Source organism: Mastacembelus armatus, chromosome 8, assembly GCF_900324485.2.
Source record: "Mastacembelus armatus chromosome 8, fMasArm1.2, whole genome shotgun sequence".
NCBI lineage: Eukaryota > Metazoa > Chordata > Actinopteri > Synbranchiformes > Mastacembelidae > Mastacembelus > Mastacembelus armatus.
Window position 1 is genome coordinate 19,526,962 of NC_046640.1, and position 19,628 is coordinate 19,546,589.

The following is a 19,628-nucleotide window of genomic DNA, read 5'->3' on the forward strand; positions in this document are numbered from 1 at the left end:
TCAGAAGAAATGCTTATGTGCCTGGCTGTGTGTGTCTGTTGCAGGGTGATGCTAATCGGTCAGAGTCAGATGATGAGAAGAAATCAGACAACTTTGAAGAAGACGAGAAGGTAGAGCAGTTCAGAGACACAGGTAGGTTCAAGATGTGGTTTCATTTTCTGTTTTATTTCTTGTTGTTTGAGTAAAATCACTGACAACGATGACGTTATTGGTTCTTCTCCCCCACAGAGCTAAAGATGTACTCTCTGATGATGACAGCCAACGGCCATGTTGACCCTCACAGCACAACAGCTCCTCCTATCATCATGCGTACAGCAGCCACACCCATGCCCACTCCTAAGAGCTCCTTAGGGCCTGAGTCCATACTTGGGGAGGAGCTCATGTACAGGGAGGGTGTGCCTCGATATAGCGAGGCTGGACTGGGGTTTTCAGAGGGAGGAAGTGGTCACACAGAGTCTCGGCGTGGAAGCTCCGTCTCTATGGATCCTTTAGCCTATGATCAGCATTCTTTGGTGCGTCGTTATATGAAACACACAATAGATGTCTGAAGCTAAATCTGGAGTATAGAGATCAGGTGTTAGCTTAGAGAGAAGTATATTATATTATATTATATTATATTATATTATATTATATTATATTATATTATATTATATTATATTATATTATATTATATTATATTATATTATATTTAAATATTCAATAAAGCATACAGGTATAAAACATGGACCAGTAGTTCAATTGGCTTGTGATCCTGCAGAAACAATCACTCAAAGACATGTTTACCTTGACTGTAATTAATTCTTCACTGGAGAACATGGTCATGGATTCTGGAGACTGACACTGAAACTTTTACTACAGAATAGTTAGAAAAGCTATAAACTGAGATCAAACTTAAATTTTAGATTAATACTGTTTTATAACAACTAATTTCATAGACGGCCCTTCAGAAGCTCCTGTAACTCCTGCTTAGACACTAACCACTTACGATCATTTCCTGTCTCTCCAGAGCCTTTCTAGTCCTGGCCGGCGCTCCCCTCTTCCTCCTCGTGGGTCTGGCAGCTCCTGGGGAAGCCGCCGCTCTAGCTGGAACAGCCTGGGAAGAGCACCGAGCCTAAAAAGGCGAGACACCAGTGGAGAGAGGGAGAGCCTGTTGTCTGGAGAGGGAGGAGAGGAGGAAGATGGTGGGGAGGACAAAGGGGAGGCTGGGGGAAACAACAGACTACGGCCGGGATCCGTGGAGGTGCTGCAGTTATCCTCTCTCTGCCCTTCCATAACAGCAGAGTATGGCGACTGTAACGGACGAACCCTGACTTACGAGCCCAACTCCAACCCCAAGGAAGACTCCTTGCATGAGGACGACATGGATGATGATGTAAGTTATACCTTACAACATATCATTCAGGAAATCTACAGTGTGAACAGCTGATTGTTGTTGTGTTTTTGCTTCATTATGAATAATCTGTTTATCTGCCCTGTCTGACATGTTTTATATCTGTTTTTCTGTTGTTTTGTCTGCTTGCCCACTTCTTATTTGCCTTCTTTGCCCTTTGCTGTCTTAATTTGAGTAGATGTGTGTGTGTCTGTGTGGGGAGGGAGACTAATTATTATGCTGTAATTGATTGGCTTTGTCTGTAATTGTTTTTTCAGTGGGTGCAGTGTGTGTTTGTGAGAACTGCAGAATGGTGCACTCGCTGGTGCCTTTGGGTGACCTCTGTTGAAACAGTGTTGATGTTTTATTGGCTCCAAATTGAGTTTATAGAGCCATGAAATCCACTGAAACAAAAAGTCTCTCCCTGGGCACACTGAAGATTGAGGCTTAACACAGATCATCCACTAGTGTATGCGTATATGGGTGTGTGTTTGCATGTGTACATGCGTGAGTATGCATGGTGTGATAGCTAACAGGTGTATATGGATGCTGTTCTCTCTGTGTGTCTATTGCAGGAATTATGGATTTTCGCTCCAGAGAAATTTGGGCAATAGGTTCTTTTCATCCACACACACACAAGAATATACACACACACACACCAATGGCAGCCTGTGAAATAAGCCCTGCCTGAAAGGCTTGACTTTGACTTTGGGGTGTTTTTAATTAGAATCCTGAAGTAAGAAGCAGTTCCCCTAAATTTACTTCTGTCTGTTTTACTGTAAACTTTAATGAGTTTCACAGCACTTTGTACGGAGCTTTTTAACCAGCTAAGTTGGGAGTTTGCCTGTCAAACTATTGCCAGCTTATGCATGAAAATGCTTTATTGTTTTTTTGCAAGGCCTAAGAGCTGCAACACTGTGGAAGCTGAAATTACTCTGGTGGTTTTAATGCATTTATCATGTAGGTTCGGGTGTGTGTTCACGGTGTGTGTGTTCGCTGCTGTGTGTGTGCACTTTGGGATGGGTTAAATGCAGAGAACGAATTCCGAGTATGGGTCACCATACTTGGCTACACAGGTCACTTCACACTTCACTTTACACTTTTTTGATGAATCATGTCAGACACACTTTCTGTTATATGAATTCGATTTAAAGGATTTTTGAACATAAAGCAGCGTTTCCTGAAAACTGAACCATTTGGCCAAAAACTGGGAACTTTGCATTTTCAGCATCAGAGCAACTGGGTTTAGTTTTGACTGGTCCAAAGCAAGGTGACATATTTTCTGTCTTCTTGATGTGATGGGTTGGTTGCACATTGCTCCTTTGGTTTCAAGTGTTTATATAAAATGCTGATAACATTTCTGATGGCAGTAGCAGTAATGATGAAGGTCACTCTCAAGAACAAAATGATAATAATGACATCAAATGATTAATTAATAATAGTGAAAGCATTATTCTTACCTCTCTCCTCTGCAGAGTACTTTGTGCTACTGGATCAGAAGAGAACTCCGTAACATAAAGCCCCGCTGGTGCAAAGAGCATGAAGACTGGACGCTGTATTTGTTCTCTCCAGAAAACTTGTGAGTCTCACACGAAATTTCACTATCAGTCTCTGTGGTTCTGATTTAATTAATTTCTTCTCTTCTCTTTTTTTTTCTCTTTGCTAATTGTTTGGTCAATAAATTTAGCAGATCGTGGATATTTTATAAATGACTCTGTGCATGTGTGTGTGTGTGTGTGTGTTTAGATGCCGTGTGTGGTGCCAAGGTGTGATCTCTCACAAATTGTTCGACCATGTGGTTCTGGTTTTCATTTTTCTCAACTGTATCACCATTGCTCTGGAAAGACCTGACATACAGCCACACAGCACAGTAAGACAAAAATGGTCCAAAAACAAATATGACACATTGACATTTAGCAAGTAATTATCACAGTTACACTACACAGAAAACCTTGTGTCATTTATGTAGATGTGGATTAAAAACTAATTTCACTCTCCGTCGTAGGAGCGAGTGTTTTTGAGTGTGTCCAACTATATTTTCACTGTGATCTTCCTGGCAGAGATGGCCATCAAGGTAAACAGCTGTGTTTTCTTCCCACCAATGTTGTGAAATGATGTAGTTTATGTGCTCACTTAATTAAAAAAGTAAAAAGCATGTTTTATTACTTTGACGGTTGTTGTTTTTCTTTTTTAGTCTAATTCAAACCTATTTATTCTAATTCAGAAGCTTATGATGTGATCTTTAATAATTAAAAAAAAAGGAATTCATTTTGTCTTATCCCTTTGTGCTTTGAAACCAGGTTGTAGCTCTTGGTTTCTGCTTTGGAAAGCAGAGCTACCTCCAGTCCAGCTGGAACATTTTGGATGGCGTGTTGGTGTTTGTGTCTCTGGTTGACATTCTGGTCTCTCTGGCCTATACTGGTGGAAACAGGATCCTGGGCATCCTCAGAGTGTTACGCCTGCTACGAACACTGCGCCCACTGAGGTAGAAGTATATTTCTGTGCCTGCATATACTGTAGGTACTGGTTATCTGTTAGTTGGAACTGATACTTCTGTACATGTACTGTATATATATTAATATCTGAACATCTAATGGGTGTTTTCCAGAGTTATCAGCCGAGCACCAGGGTTGAAACTGGTTGTAGAGACTCTCATCACCTCACTTAGACCCATCGGGAATATTGTCCTTATCTGCTGCGCCTTCTTTATTGTCTTTGGGATCTTGGGGGTGCAGGTAGCTTGCATTTACACACAGTAACATGCACAGACACATGCAATTTCACAACACAAGCATGTAACCTATATAGAGACCAAATGCACCAGGGACAACATAATCCCCTAAACCAGCTTTTAACTGAGCAACCAGAAAAAAACATCTAAGAGGAATGTGCCGTATGAAATATAACTGGATGTTTCAAAAGGCACAACCTCCATTGCAAATGAGATCATTTGTAAATGGCAGCCACAACCCAGGAGACATGTCTTTGTTTTTCTCTGTCATTCTCTAGCTGTTCAAAGGAAAGTTCTACCACTGTGAAGGTCTGGACACAAAAAACATCACCAACAAGTCAGACTGTTTACAGGCAAATTACCGCTGGATACGAAGGAAGTACAACTTTGACAACCTGATTCAGGTACGGACAGCTTGATGGTCAAAAACAGAGACAGAGAGAGATGTCAGGAGGAATAAAAAAAATAGTGCTTAAGCCAACACAGTCTCCGGTGCAAAACTGCAACTAAAGCGTTGCTCAGGAAAGCAGTATGCCTGTCAGATTTTAGGACTGTTTTATTTATTGTTTGTGTAAATGTATGTTAAAGATCCTATGTAGCAAATCTTTATATTGTTTTTATGAATGTGGTAATCCCTGTGTGCTGACTTACATCTCTGGGTTTCCTATCCAGGCCTTGATGTCGTTGTTTGTACTGTCATGTAAAGATGGCTGGGTCAACATCATGTATGATGGGCTGGATGCAGTGGGCGTGAACCAACAGGTAATGATGTGAAGAATGTGTCAAGCTCTTGTGCAGGTGATTTTTTTTTTTATCAGCTACACAAAGCCTGCAAAGCATGTTAGAGAACAGTTTGACTTTAAACTGTGGGAAGCTCTGTTGTCAACATACATAAACACAGTACCTGCCTTAAAAACAGCATAAGGTCACAGGTCTCAGTGGAAGAACTGTCGCAAACACTTCCCAGTATGATATGAAAAATAGAAAGCTTGGAAGTGAACAAGTAAATTAATATTTCTTTTTTTTTAAAAGAAGTTAAATAGAATAATAACTAACTAGACTCAAAAAACAAAGCTTCAAATGATGTTGTTATCCTCAGGTCAGTGACTTCCTGTAGTGTAATAATAAATAATAAACTGAGTGACTACAAACCAAAGAATAAAAACTTGCAACTGCTACACTGACTTCACTGTTTTTTATTTTGAAAAGCTGCACATTAGCCAAAACTATTGAAAACTCTCTTCTCACCTCTTCTCGGACTCTGCTCTCCTCAGCCTGTGAGAAACCACAACCCCTGGATGCTGCTCTACTTCATCTCCTTCTTGCTGATCGTCAGCTTCTTCGTCCTCAATATGTTTGTTGGTGTTGTGGTGGAGAATTTCCACAAGTGCCGGCAGGACCAGGAAGAGGAGGAGGCCCGCTTACGGGAAGAGAAGAGGCTCAAAATCATAGAGAAAAAGCGCAGGAGTAAGGAGAATGGAGGGGCTGGTCGGTAGCCTATTTTTCTGAGCACTGCCTGCTTTCAGAGCCTGACAAAAAGAGAAATCAGGGAAAACTATTTAGACATAAACATGAAAAAGAAAACATGTTTGAAAGACTGGCTAGCTCACGCAAAAAGTGACCAAAGGCGTGGGCTACATCAGTCTGATGCATGTAACTGCATGACTGCAGCCCTTTCCCTACCATCCCCTAACATTGCATGGAAAATGTGGATACTTGGCCAATCTAACAACTACTTAACTGAACATTTTTATTAAGCTAACTTAAATCTTCATGCTCATTATTTATATAACCCAACTGCCACCAGTGTAGTATAAGACAAAACTAACAGAATGATATTCAGTAGCCCCCATGTCATTTTAAAAATGCCTGTAATCCTGTAAGAAGTTTTTATAGAAATTTCTATAGATTTCATTGCTTTTAGGGATTGATGAAAATGTCTGCAGTATCTTCTGCATGTGAATATTATTGAGGCAGCTGCTGTCCTCCATGTGTCTCACTAGAGACATTTTCAGTGGTGAAACATCAGTGCCCTTAGTGCATGTACAACCCTGACCCCAGGGGATCTCCTGACACGAGTTGAACAAGGACATTTCCTGTAAATGTGCTTTGACTGGCAGTCTCAGAAACATAGCAGACAGTGTGGCTGCTATAATGTACACAGACATCCTGGGTGAAGAAGTTGTTAGTGTTAAGACTGATATAGTAGTTTGTTAGTTACAGCTTCTAGAAAATAGCAGCAGATGCTGGTAACAACACCAGAAACACAACAAAACAGAATCCTCACAATACAAACAAGCACTTTTGAGGATGTGTTCATTTATTGTGCTAATGTGTTGAAATGAAGAAAAGCAGACAGAGTTTGGCCACAACATAAAATTGTATCCGTCTACCCAACACATCAGTTGCACAATTACACTAGAAGACAGTATTAGGTGTAAGCAGAACGCCCCTCTTCTTGTCTTGTGTTAGTAATAGGTCTCACTGGTCTAAAACTGCTGAAACTGTAATAAAATCTGATCAGCTGTCTAATAACTTCTGTGTCTGGCCTTAAAAGCATTCCAAACATCCTTCTTATCAAGCTTAAAAAGAAAAAAGTTTTAGACTATTGAGATTTTTCTAAGGGGTTAAAAGCTCTGTAGTGATGTGATTGGAGAGGAAAATGGCTTCAGTGTTTGTTCAACATCACAGTCACATTATAAAACTAAAAATCCATTTGACTGGGTAGATTCATTAAACATTAGCATTGATATAAAAATAAGATAACAAATCCAAAAGTGTTTTCTTAGAAACATGCAACTAATTAAAAGTCCAGTTTGTGAGGACTCGTGTTGTTGAACATACCCTGTGCTCAACCATCGACATCAAAAGGCATGTGAGCATGTAGTAGGTCTGGTAGACAGGGCATGGTGCACATCAGAAGGTGACATACAGGTGCACGTTCACAGTTACACTCATTACATTATTAATATGGACATGTGAGTACACAGCCTATCAAAACATAGTTACACGTTACATGTTCACAGAATTTTAGCTGTGAATCACTTTTTCATAAATAACAGGCATAGCTTGATTTGTTCACCTCTGAGTTTCTGCATGATTACACCTAAAATTGAATTCTGTTTATTATTCAAAAGCAGTCACACTAATCCATCTCACACTAAGCCCAAGTTTTAATGGAGACTTTTCAATCCCACTGTGGTCTAAATATATAGCATAGACATCTTGGCCTTAACAAGAATTAAACAATTCCTAAGATATAATTCCTTAGAAATAGCCTTTTTTCATTTTACTCAGAGTCAGAAAAGCCTGATATCCACTATTTAACCCAGTAAAGGGGTAGGTCAGGGTGTGTTTACCAGAGATTTGTAAAAGAGAAAATCACTTAAATTAGAAAAAAGAAAACCTTCCCTGCAAAAACTCTTGTATGTGCCAAGGAATGAGTCATTTGGTGTAGTGACCTGGACCTTGTTTTAACATCTGAGGGATTTTTGCTAATTAAAACATATGTAGCCTGCGTGTGACTCTCATGTCCTCTCCTCTATAAACACACCACACAGGCAGTAGTGTGCACAGGTTGTCTATGGGTCAGGGACAAAAGTTAGGACTTAGTTTTGTCACAGGTTTAGCACAGAGTTGCACCCGAGATAGTAATTAAATGCCCCCTCTGTTGTGACATACAACCAAAAACAGTGTTTTGGTCCTATTAAGGCACATAGGCACATCCTGGTTAAATGAAAGTTAGAATTCCTCCCTCTGACCCTCTCTTGTTCTTGTGCACACCACTGGATACATGTAATAGTTAAAGGTTAGAGCACCATTACACACACTTGCCCTCTGTGTGTTTCTGTGTTTTGACCTTTGCATATTTTCTTTTCTTGTGTCTTTACATGTGGTGTGTCTATGTGTGTGTGTGTGTGTGTGTGTGTGTGTGTGCATCAGAGGCGAAGCAGAGGCCTTACTACGCGGACTACTCTCCCTTGCGTCTGTCCATCCACACACTGTGTACCAGCCACTACCTGGACATCTTCATCACCTTCATCATCTGCATCAATGTCTTCACCATGAGCATTGAGCACTACAATCAGCCACAGGTAATGAGGTGCTTGTACACACATACAAACACAAACATTACAATGGATAAATATACGTTGGTATAGTCTGTTGTGTTTTTACAAAATGAATGTGTGTGTGTGTGTGTGTCTGTGTGTGTTGTCTGTGTTTAGTATTTAGAGGAGGTTCTGAAGTACTGTAACTACGTGTTTACCTTCATCTTCGTCATCGAGGCTCTGCTCAAGCTTGTGGCATTTGGCATACACAGGTTCTTCAAAGACAGGTAACCTAATGGGAGAAACGGTGGAGTTACTGCAGTTTGCACACTACACTGTAAAATTGTGTTATTTGTAATTAACCATATGTCATTTTGTCATTAAGTGAAGTTAATTAAGCATAAATTTGTTAGAAGTCGCATTGCCAGCTCCAGGAGCACATGTATAGCATGCTTTATTCCTATGTGACACCTTGTTTACCAGTTTAAGAGATTGACTGGTGAGTGTAATCATCTGTCTGAGGTTGTGCTGGTGGAGCTTCATTATGGGTAAACACTGTGTTTCTGCTACTATGGAGATTAGTGTGAGATTAAACAACTACTAGATGACATGACTTCTTCCCCACATTTATACAGACTTAAAAATAACAGGTTTTCAAGAGAATAAGACTCTGTTTTATTACCATCATCAACTAATACAACCCCCTACTGGAAACTCTGACTTAATCAACAGAAGTTCATTAGTGTCCATTTGTGCATGCACCTAAAATACAGTGTTTCCTTGTATGTTTAGATGGAATCAGCTGGATGTAGCTATAGTAGCGTTATCCATCATGGGCATCACCCTGGAGGAGCTGAAAATGAATGCAGCACTGCCCATAAACCCAACCATCATCAGAATCATGAGAGTACTCAGAATAGCACGAGGTAGACACACACACGCACACACACACACACACACACACACATTCCAACCAGTCTGTACCTGTTCATCTATACAATCAAACAACACACAGTAATCATAGACATTTTTATGTCGTGACACACTGTAACCAGTTTGTATTGTGTACTGTAAGTTTAGCATTATAAGAAGTGTCACAGATGCTTCCTGGCTTCTAGAAATAACTACAGATCTGAGTGGTTTCAGTGTTACTGTAGTATTACACCGCGCCATAGAAAATTCTGCAACAAATGAGCCAAATGAAATCAGGATCTACTGGCTGTTTGAGACTGCTCCTGTTTATCCCTCTAGTGCTGAAACTTCTGAAGATGGCCACAGGAATGAGATCTCTGCTGGATACGGTCATGCAAGCACTGCCACAGGTGAACACACACAGATTGAAAAAAGCTATTTTGTTTTTGTCTTATTTATATTTTTTATGAACATAAGGATCAGTACGGAGCTTTTCTTCGGAATAGACAGCCCCCTGAAAGATTTATGCTTGTTCTTGAAAAATTAACACAGCATATCCATCATCGAAATTCTTTTTCTGGCCCTAAAATGACTGAATTGCGTGCATTCCTTTTCTTGCCTCTGTACAGCCAACCTGTGCACTCCGTTTGGATTTACTATTACATGTGCGTGATACTGTGATAAATATCAAACATATAACACAGCACACCATATTTTCCAAACACAAAAACTGATGCACTGTACCATTACTAAATGGTACAGTCCTAAATTTGAAAGCATTTAAAAGAAACTCATTATTCTTCTGTCACTAACGTATTAAAAGCACAATAAAAGCTCGGCACAAAGATGATTCCAGCAAATCAGCTAATTTAATCACTCGAACAGATGTTCACAGCATTTTTGCAGGGATTGATCTTTAATCTATGATATTTTAAACAATTATTTTAGAGCCAAACTGTACAACTGACTTCCTCTCCGCTGTTACTCTATGTGCTTTTTCTGTCCAGTCAACACACTCTGTTGAAAGAATGTCCACGAGTGCTATGGGAGTAAATCAGAACACTCTGTCCTGCTGCCTGGCAAAATCCTTCAAAGCTAAGAGCAGCTGCACTGATGATTATAATGCAGATCCAGGGACAGACTCAATTTTTCTGCTTTTTTTTTTTTTTTTTTTTTTAATCTGTGATTTTTTTTTTTATCTGTGAAGTGTACAGATATGACCATCAGGGTGCACAGTGCACATGCTGGGAACGTTGTAATTGTATGATGCAGATAGGACAGGAAGTGCATATAGTTCACAGGGGCTGCATTAAATCCTTTATGATGACTGTTTGTTTATAGCACTAGACTGATTTCTCTGTGTACTGGGCTAAAAGCTTCTCTCAACAACTTTCAGTAATTTCTCACTAGCAAGAAAACAGAAACACATCTGATTAATTTAAGCAGCTTTAAATCTAGTTTTCTATGTTGTTTTCAGTTAATGCACTAATCAGTTAATTACTTTAGTCTTCCAGCGTGAGATTAAAACATCATCTATGAACAGCAATAGGTTCAGCTATAAGTTAGAAATTGTTGTAAAGTATGTTCTTTGAATTTGTGTTACATGGGTAAATTAGTGGCAAATGGTGCAGGTGCAATGAACTAAATCTTAATGTCTTCTATTCCCTGCAGCTCTAAACAATGTTTACACTGTAGGTTTTGGTATACAGAATATTCTAACATGCATTTTGCTTCCAGGTTGGAAATCTTGGACTCCTCTTCATGTTGCTCTTCTTCATCTATGCTGCCCTGGGAGTGGAGCTCTTTGGCAAACTAGGTCAGTCAACACACACACACACACACACACACACACACACACACTGCAGTCTACAGTCTACAGTCTTCAGTCTTCAGTCATAAATGCTTTTCAATCCACTCATTACTACCACAGTCACAACTTCCAGAATATTTCTGTGCTTGAACTGTGTGATGAATCTTCTACCTCCATCTTCCTCTGTCCACCATTCTCACACCAGGGGCCCCTTTCTAACAAGAGAAGATCACATTTGCATGATCACATTTATTTACATATTGCTTCCTCAATAGGTCAGCTCCATCCAGCCCATTTTGTCAAATGGCACAAAAATGTGTGAGGAGAGAGGATTAACAAAAACATATCTGGCTAATGAAATGAAAGCCTGAGTTTCCTTTCTGTGAAATATTACTATGAGTCTTCCTTTACACATTGTGAAAATAAAGGGATGTCTGTGTTTTAGTTTCATGAAGTAAAGGCCCCTCTCCATTTATTGCTGTGATTTGTTCTTTTTTTTTAAAGCTGCTGACAAAAGCTTTTGGATGTGCTGAACTCCACCTTTTCACTCCACTGCATGTTCCTCATTTTAAATGCTGTTTTAAGATGAAGGACTGAACTATATTGTGGTACAGGCTTGTTGAGGGGTTGGCTGGAGAATAACACAATACAACTTGGTGAGGATCAGGGAACCGTACTTTTCATCTATAGTTCATAATTGTCATCACTGGGGTTTGTCAGTATGCATCAGGTTTCTGGACCCAACAGTGACGACCACCTGTTGAATTTTACATAAACAACATTCAAAACATGTCTCTTTGCCTCTTTGTATGCAGTATGTTTCCTTTGAAAGGTTTTCTATAAAGAACATGGCTTTTATCGTCAGTGGGCTGATATCTGTGATTACTTGTAAGCTGACAGTGAATACAAAGCAAGCAGCTATAAAGTAATAAGGGTGTCTAGCTGCATGAGCTTTTTGAGGGTTAATATCGTTGCACACTTCAATGTTTTGATGAAATTTGTTCCTGCTTTCACTTCCCACAAAGCTCTAAAATCAGAAGAAATTGACTTTTTTCAGCACCATAGAAACCCTGTCACAAATCACCAGTCATTTTCTTAATTGGTTCAAGAAATCAACGACATGGGTGATCCTTGTGTTGCACTTTGAGTCATAATGCTTCTCCGGTGTCTGCAGAAGGCTGAACAGATAGGAGAAGGCCATAGGTGAAGAAGCTATGAAAGGGTTTGGAACGAGGGTTTGAATGTTGATACTCATATTTTTGAGTTCAAGCGCCTGATATTGAAAATCTTTCATTTTTATCAGAGTTTAAATTTGATTACTTCTAAAATCTAATGTGCAGATAAATCCTTTTTCTACTGCTGTCCATTTGGCCAGTGACTCAGACTTGGCAAGACAAACCTTTTTTTTACACACTGCTGATCACACACATTTTTAGCTTAACATCAGTACACGCTGTATTTCAATCTTACGTTGAAAGAGCAATATGACGTTTGATTTCATTTACTCCCACCGACTGGTCGTAGAATGAGAAAGAAGGTACACAATACTCAAAGGAGTCTCGCTCTCCTCTAGCTTCCTGTTAATGTGGCCTGAGGTTCAACACAGAGGAAAATATCACCTGGTGGTTGTTATAATTCTGTGAGCAGCCTCCTGAGGGCTCTCTGTCAAATTGACCCCAAGACTGATAGAGACTTTCTCTGCCCCCTGAAAGACGTCTATCTGTTACAGTCTACAGGGACACGCTGTTTATCTCATCGGTGTGTGTGTGTGTGTGTGTGTTCCCTATGTGCTGTTTTTTACTTTCTGAATGAGATACAGGCTCACTTTCATTTCTCATTCTCATTCTCATTCTTATTTTTCCTTTTACCAACATGTCTATGTTGCAGCCAAATGAATGTCTGTCTGTGTTTGTGTGTTGATTAGAGTGCAATGAAAACAACCCCTGTGAGGGCCTGAGTCGTCATGCAACCTTTGAAAATTTTGGGATGGCCTTCCTCACACTGTTTCGAGTATCCACAGGAGACAACTGGAATGGGATTATGAAAGTATGAACACACACATACACACGTGCTCACGCTGTCATAAATGGTGACTAGATTATCGCAGCACCACAGAGAGCCGCGACCTCCAACGCCAATTACAGAGTGATACAGTAACTTAGAGCTTAGCGGTGTCAACACTTTCACATCTGATCTATACTTTATTCAAATGTTATGTATGATGTTATTACCCCAAACTGCTCTAAATTGGGCTTCTGCCATCTGATTAAAAAGTATGACACTTTTGAAGTTAACATTAAAGCAGAATAAACACTATTACAGACTTTGTGCAAAGACACACATTTGTTGAACACACATTATTAAAGCTGAGGGTTTTCTAGGATTAAGATAGAGATTTCAGATACAAACACCTCGTGGAGCTTGTCAACATTCACTTATATTTACAAACTGCTCCTTGTCCACAAGGCAGAGCTGTGAGACGAGGTCTACACATGCCAACCTGCGCCACTTAAAGGATTTGTGCAGCAGCAGTAGTTTAGATCTTCAGATGTGGATGTGGAAGTTACATGGAGAGAAGAAAAATCAATTTCTTTATAACTTCTGTTATTCTTGATTCTTCCCCTTTGTCCTTTTTTTGTCCCTCTTTCTTACTGATTTTTTTCTGTAGGACACATTAAGGGAATGTCATCCAGACGACCGCCATTGTCTGTCCTACCTGCCCTGGGTCTCTCCGATTTACTTTGTCACCTTTGTGCTCATGGCCCAGTTTGTGTTGGTCAATGTTGTGGTGGCTGTTCTGATGAAACACCTAGAGGAAAGCAACAAGGTACAGTAACAAGTAACACCTATATGTAAATGTGCACCTGCATGAGCAAAGACTCCATGTGTATAGAAAAGGCTATAGAGACATGTATGTGTTTAGTCGTGTCATACACATAGTGGCACAATTTTGCCTCTTCTGGACTGAAAATGAAGATTTTATAGACTTTACAATTTAGTAAACTGGGTCTGTTCTGCAGGAGGCTAAAGAGGATGCAGAGATAGACGCAGAGATCACACTGGAAATGGCCATGGAGAGAGAACGCAGATTAAGTACAACCTCCAACTACTCAGTGGGAGGAACTTATGTTGGGCCATGTCCACATTCACCTGGACAGGTAGGAAGGCCATCATCCTGCTCATGTGAGCTCATGTTAAAGTCAGAAAACCTAAATTAAATTATTATTAGACTGAAAATGTAAGTACAGGCATAACAGAATAAATATTTTCTACATGTGGTGCATGTTTCTGAATATGTTCTTGTGTTTGATTAAAACAGTATAACACATTATGTGTTGCAAAATACAGAGTTACAGCTATGTGGTCTTTGTCTCCCTCTGGAGGAGGAAGAGATGCAGTGTGAAGACCAGGACCTGCTGTCATCAGGGAAGATGTCTGTATCCAGGATGCACTCTCTGCCTAACGACAGCTACATGTTTCGGCCTGTGCGTCCCGCCAGCGCCCCTTACCCCCTGGAAGAGGTTGATCTCAGTCCCCCGCACCAGCATTTAGGTAACTGGTTAATTTTTAAATAGTAACACAACATTTTGATGCTCACCTTACCTTTGTGACATTATTAAAACAGGTATCAAAGCATAACCTGCTAAAGCAATGATTTATTTTAAAAGAACTAAAGTATATAAACTTGGAGCAGTAGTACTAATTGGTTTATTTGAAGTTTTGTCTGTAAGCAGGCACAGTAGAACCAGAATTAACCACTGACAAGCACTGTTTTATCTGCAGTCAGAGTCTAATGGCATGTTGTGGCCAGGCGCTAGACAGGCCCAGCTCTGTCCTAAGGTACTGACTGTAGTGGATGAGCTGATAAATGTGAATCTCTGCAAACTTCACACTGGCTCATCTGCTCAGCTGCAAAATGGTGAAATACATGATTAGAATGATGGTTAACCCCATGGCCAAGCTGCAAAGTCAGAAAATAATGATAATTATTATATTAAAAATGGGATCATCACAGCTGTGGTGCTCTGTCTATTCATTGCTCATTAAGATTAAACATTTATAATCAAGTGGAATTACAGCTTGGACTACAAGTCCCAACTTAAAATCAACTAAGATCAAATTCTGACTTTGCTGCCATGTTTTTAACCAGTTGACTTTGTTCACATCTGAACTTGTGCAGAATGCCTACAACCCTGGTTACACAACCTCACTGCAGTTACAGTATTAGAGTGCTGTAGGACATGGAGGTTCCCTCGCATGATTGTCCTATGGAATAATTATTGTAACCGGGATCTAGTGCAGAATTTTTATCCAGAAAACTGTACTCCTTGTACTGTACTGTATGACTCTACCCTAACATTCAGCTCATTGTACTCCTACTTTAAGATTTCTGTTTTGACGGGTAAATTTGTGGTAATGATTTGCATTCAGTAAAGACTTTATTTTGATAGCAAATTTGGAGAAATGCTAAAAAATAGCACACACACATGACTGTAAATTAAAAAAAATTAATTGAATAATTTATGTTGCTTAAATCCAAATATACTATCAACATAAAGTATCAGCAGTATTATCTTCTTTTGTCATGAGCACTAAAATGTATTGATTTTAGATCATTCCTGAGTGATGGTAGTATAAATGTATATGCTCAGATATGCATGTGTTTTCTGCAAAAATGCATGTATTTGCATTGGAATGTGTACATGTACGTGTTTGGCGTGTGTGATTCAAACACTTTACATTTGTATCTTCAGGCTCAGCGACGTCGATTCACTCCCAGCCGTGCGAGAGCCGCTCTCTGCTGCAGGTACCAGACGTTTCTCCCATTCACCCTCGGTCACCTCCCACCCTCACCCTGCCCCGCATTGCCCCGCCCATGCCCAACCCCTCCCCTCGTGCCCTCCGCAGACAGGTGGGAGCTTCCTACACACACACACACACATTTTACTAGTGAACAGCCAATTCTCCAGCCAGTGTGATGCTGGTGTGTTTTTGTCCATTGTGTTGCAGGTGGCAGTTAAAGTGGATTCAGTGGAGGTCCAGGGTTGTGAGCAACAGGAGAGGCCAAACCCAGCCTATCTGCCTCCTCCCTCCCCTTCTTCACTCTCTCCTCATACATCTTCTCCATCTCCCCTCCCCCCTCCTCCTCCCTCCTCCCCCTCAGCCCTCTCCATCCCACTCTGCTCTCCATCTGCTTTCCCGTTCCCTCACTCCTCTCCCTCTCCTCTGCCTCCTCCACCATCTTCTCCCTCACTTCTTCTACCTCCACCTCCGTCTCCTCGTCTCCCACTGCGCCCTCCTAGCCTTCGGAGACCAAGACCACCCTCTGCTGCCTCATTTTGTGACCCAGCTGACGAGGAGGTGTATCACATAACCAGCTCAGCCCGTCACAGGTGGAGAGATGAAGAGGAACGAGGACAAGACAGCAGAGGGAAGGGCGGCCGCAGCCACTCCCTCTCCCCTTACACATCCCCATACTCTCTCGACCCCTACTCTACCACCTCACCCCCTCCTCCCCCACTGCCACCTTCCTCCTCAAGGAGCACGCTCAGTCTGCTTGAGTCAGGGTTGAAGAACCGTGACTATAGGAAGGGATTTAGTGCTGATAACCAGGGCTTCCTGGACAAGCCGTCGTCATTGTCTGCTGGTTACCCTGACGACCAGCGCCGCCACTCCATTGAGGTCTGCCTCCCACAGGTCACCAGTGATGATCAACACATTACGCAGGACGTCCACTGGTCAGAAATGGGTGGTCAGGGATTTCCTGTGAGGGTGCAGTCAGTCGGGGGTGGCCACAGAAAGAAGAAGATGAGTCCCCCTTGTATTTCCATCCACCCCCCCTCAGAGAGGGAACAGCCCCAAATCACATCGCCCCCAAAACTCGCTGACTGCAGCATGATGCTGAGACGCAGGACACCCTCCTATGACTTGACCCCGCACACACAGTCAAACACGCACACGCCAGATGGCTCGGCAGATACACAACGTCGTTCCCCGATGTACACAACTCTAACACCTATCCACATACCGCTACAGGCACACTCACCAACACACACCCTGACACCCTCACGGGCATCTACGCCAACACATCCTCAGACGTACACTCCACCTCACCCATCCACACCTACACATCCACACATCCCGATAAGCCCAAACATCTTTATTCAGCCTCACGCACCTCTTGTCCCAACCGCTATGCCTTTCTCACAGACACACTCCCTCTCCCCTGCTGCAAGGCACATCCCCCTCCCCCAGTTCACCTTCGACCAGCCACAGTCCAGATACATGAGCAGCCTGTCAGCTGGCCTATCCGACACCGATACAGCCACCTGCTCTTCCCCTTTTGACAACAGACTGGCAAGTAGTGCAGGATTCAATGTAAAGAACCGGAGGACTGCCCAGTGAACATTGAGAATTGCCTTCAGGAAATCAAGTGTTTGGTCCAGAATCTCTGGAGCTGGAGGCCTTGACTGACCTTGGCTGAGACTGCTGCTGAGAAGACACTGAGAAAAAATGCTTACTTGTAGAGTGACTTGTTTTTGTTTTGATAAATACTAAAACCACATGAATTACTCTAAAGAGACATCAGTAGTGGATCCATTTTCTTGAACCCACCTCTAGATCCACTAAGGCTGTGTAAGTCAAACAGTTCTCATTGTGCATGGTGTGCTTGGACTAATACTAATAGCACACCAGGACTAAAGCCACCAAACTCCGTAGCCAAAGTTTTTTGACACACTGTCCCTACCCATGCAAGCCAATCAGGAAGCAGCGTCTGGCTGATAACCTCTGACCTTTACAGTAAGTGGTTTGTGAAATGCGAGCATGGAGGGAATTGTGGGATATGCAACTTCAGGTTTTCTACAGAAGTTCTGCTTGCCCCTCCTCTGCTTCTCGATCACATTGATCAGAGCAGCATTGTGTGTGTGAGTGAGCGCGTGTGCTTTCGCCTACGTGAAAGTATCAAATCTGCTGTCAAGGAAGTCGGCCATGTTATTCTCACACCTGCTATGACAGGGAGGGGGAGCAGGGCAGAGCTGCAGTGTACGTTTATCTGTGTATCTGTGCAGTGTAAATAAAGGGAAATACTGTATTTGGTGAGATTAAAAATAGCTCTATCCATATGCACATATTTTTATAGAGATCAAATGTTTTTGCACACAAATTTGAATTTGAATTTCAAGTTGCTTGTTTTTCCTCTGTTGTCCTCTTGTGAATGTATGTTTCTTTTTAAAACAAAGAGAGGCCCGTGAAGGAGATCAAACCTTCTCTCAACAGAGAGGTTGGGATTTTATTTTTCTATTTTAAAAAAAGAATGAAGGGGACAGGGGTGTGATGTGTTTCTGTAGCTTTGTCTCAGATTTCTGTGTATCTGGTGTCCAAATAACAGTCTGAAGAAGTGGGCTCGGTGATGCAAGCCAAATGAATTTAGGATTTTCGCCACACTAACTCTGCAGAGAGTGCACCTTTTAAACTTCTTCAGAAGCTTTGAGGGTGCTGTCTCTTCACAGCTTTAAATCTAGATCCAACTGTTATTCTAAAACAATCAAAATAGGTTTTCATCTCTGTAGTGACTTTTAAAAAGAATTAAATTTATTCAACACAGAAAATTACTTTTCTGTTTATTGGGCCAGATCAATTTTAAAATAACAATTTTTAGGCCAAATATCTCTGTAGACTGCAGGATATAAGACAATTTACATCATAAGCAAAATTCAATTTTCATTAACAAAATGAAAAAGTGGCATCACTAAGTCTCTTTTTCCAGAGATGTTTTCAAGCTGGATCAGTTCTGACACCACATACTGTTTCTATATATCTAAAGAAAACCAAACTTAACTTATATGTGTAGCCAGAGTGCAATAATAATATATACCTGTGGAAAATATAGTGACATCCACATTACATAAGACAACTACACTCCTGTGTTCGTACATACTGTAGAACTACTATATATAATATAAACCAATTTTATACGATGATTGAAAGTATTTCTATCTATAGTGTTTATGATCCTATAGGTACTTGCCCCTGTGCGTGTCATGGGTGTGCTGGCATCAGTGGGTACTGTAGATTTCTCCAAAGCTCAGACCCACCCACTGATAGTGTTATTGGAAGCAGGAAAGTGACATGCATCTCTGCTGAGGATTCAATAAACCACTCATTCTTCTCATTAGTTTAATCCCTAAGTTCAAACACGTCACATCAGAGAATATCACATTTGTTAAATACATGGGAGTTATGACGCATTAGCTTATCCGCTAACACAAGAGGTTGTGAATGACTGTATAGCAAGCATTTTGCTTCCAGTGGTTGAATGTTTTCTTACCAAGCCATACCTTTCTTCCAACAGTACGACAGAGCACAATATGTTTTTTTTTTTTTGTTGTTGTTTATTTTTTTTGTGCAAAGTCAGGTTTGGCAGTCAGAAAAAACATGCTTGTAAGCTACTTGATTTTGATTTTCAAAGGCAGCTGGCTGGGATGGCGTCTTTATTTTTTTTTTTTGATTTTCTGATCAGCATGTAACATGCACAAATCCTCAGTAACCTGAGTGAAAACCAAAGTGCGTTGATGCTGCACCCTGGTCACTTCAGGCTCTGTTTTTCAAGCTTGTGCACAGGACAAACTATCTATCTTTATAGCTACAGCCATGTGAACCAAACACATCTTTAAAGTATATGGTTGACAAAGAGGTTGGTAATTAGTCATAAGACAGACGACTTCATTGTTAATTTTTCAACTAACCATTGTATGT

At 41.0% G+C, this 19,628-nt stretch overlaps 1 protein-coding gene across 1 annotated transcript in view; it reads left to right on the forward strand.

The window, feature by feature from the left end:
- The window catches only part of cacna1ha (calcium channel, voltage-dependent, T type, alpha 1H subunit a), an 87,070-nt gene extending 68,165 nt beyond the window's left edge, over positions 1 to 18,905 (forward strand). Inside the window, exons 17-38 of the mRNA XM_026324934.1 lie at positions 45 to 132; positions 229 to 512; positions 1,007 to 1,372; positions 2,845 to 2,948; positions 3,116 to 3,239; positions 3,375 to 3,443; positions 3,670 to 3,854; positions 3,978 to 4,104; positions 4,379 to 4,504; positions 4,773 to 4,862; positions 5,375 to 5,567; positions 8,043 to 8,194; positions 8,327 to 8,436; positions 8,942 to 9,075; positions 9,401 to 9,471; positions 10,799 to 10,877; positions 12,796 to 12,917; positions 13,540 to 13,698; positions 13,892 to 14,029; positions 14,255 to 14,423; positions 15,626 to 15,783; positions 15,882 to 18,905. Coding sequence (XP_026180719.1) covers positions 45 to 132; positions 229 to 512; positions 1,007 to 1,372; positions 2,845 to 2,948; positions 3,116 to 3,239; positions 3,375 to 3,443; positions 3,670 to 3,854; positions 3,978 to 4,104; positions 4,379 to 4,504; positions 4,773 to 4,862; positions 5,375 to 5,567; positions 8,043 to 8,194; positions 8,327 to 8,436; positions 8,942 to 9,075; positions 9,401 to 9,471; positions 10,799 to 10,877; positions 12,796 to 12,917; positions 13,540 to 13,698; positions 13,892 to 14,029; positions 14,255 to 14,423; positions 15,626 to 15,783; positions 15,882 to 17,276 — 4,443 coding nt within the window. The 3' untranslated portion in view covers positions 17,277 to 18,905. The remainder of the gene's footprint in view (positions 1 to 44; positions 133 to 228; positions 513 to 1,006; positions 1,373 to 2,844; positions 2,949 to 3,115; positions 3,240 to 3,374; positions 3,444 to 3,669; positions 3,855 to 3,977; positions 4,105 to 4,378; positions 4,505 to 4,772; positions 4,863 to 5,374; positions 5,568 to 8,042; positions 8,195 to 8,326; positions 8,437 to 8,941; positions 9,076 to 9,400; positions 9,472 to 10,798; positions 10,878 to 12,795; positions 12,918 to 13,539; positions 13,699 to 13,891; positions 14,030 to 14,254; positions 14,424 to 15,625; positions 15,784 to 15,881) is intronic.
- The last annotated feature ends 723 nt before the right edge of the window (positions 18,906 to 19,628 follow it).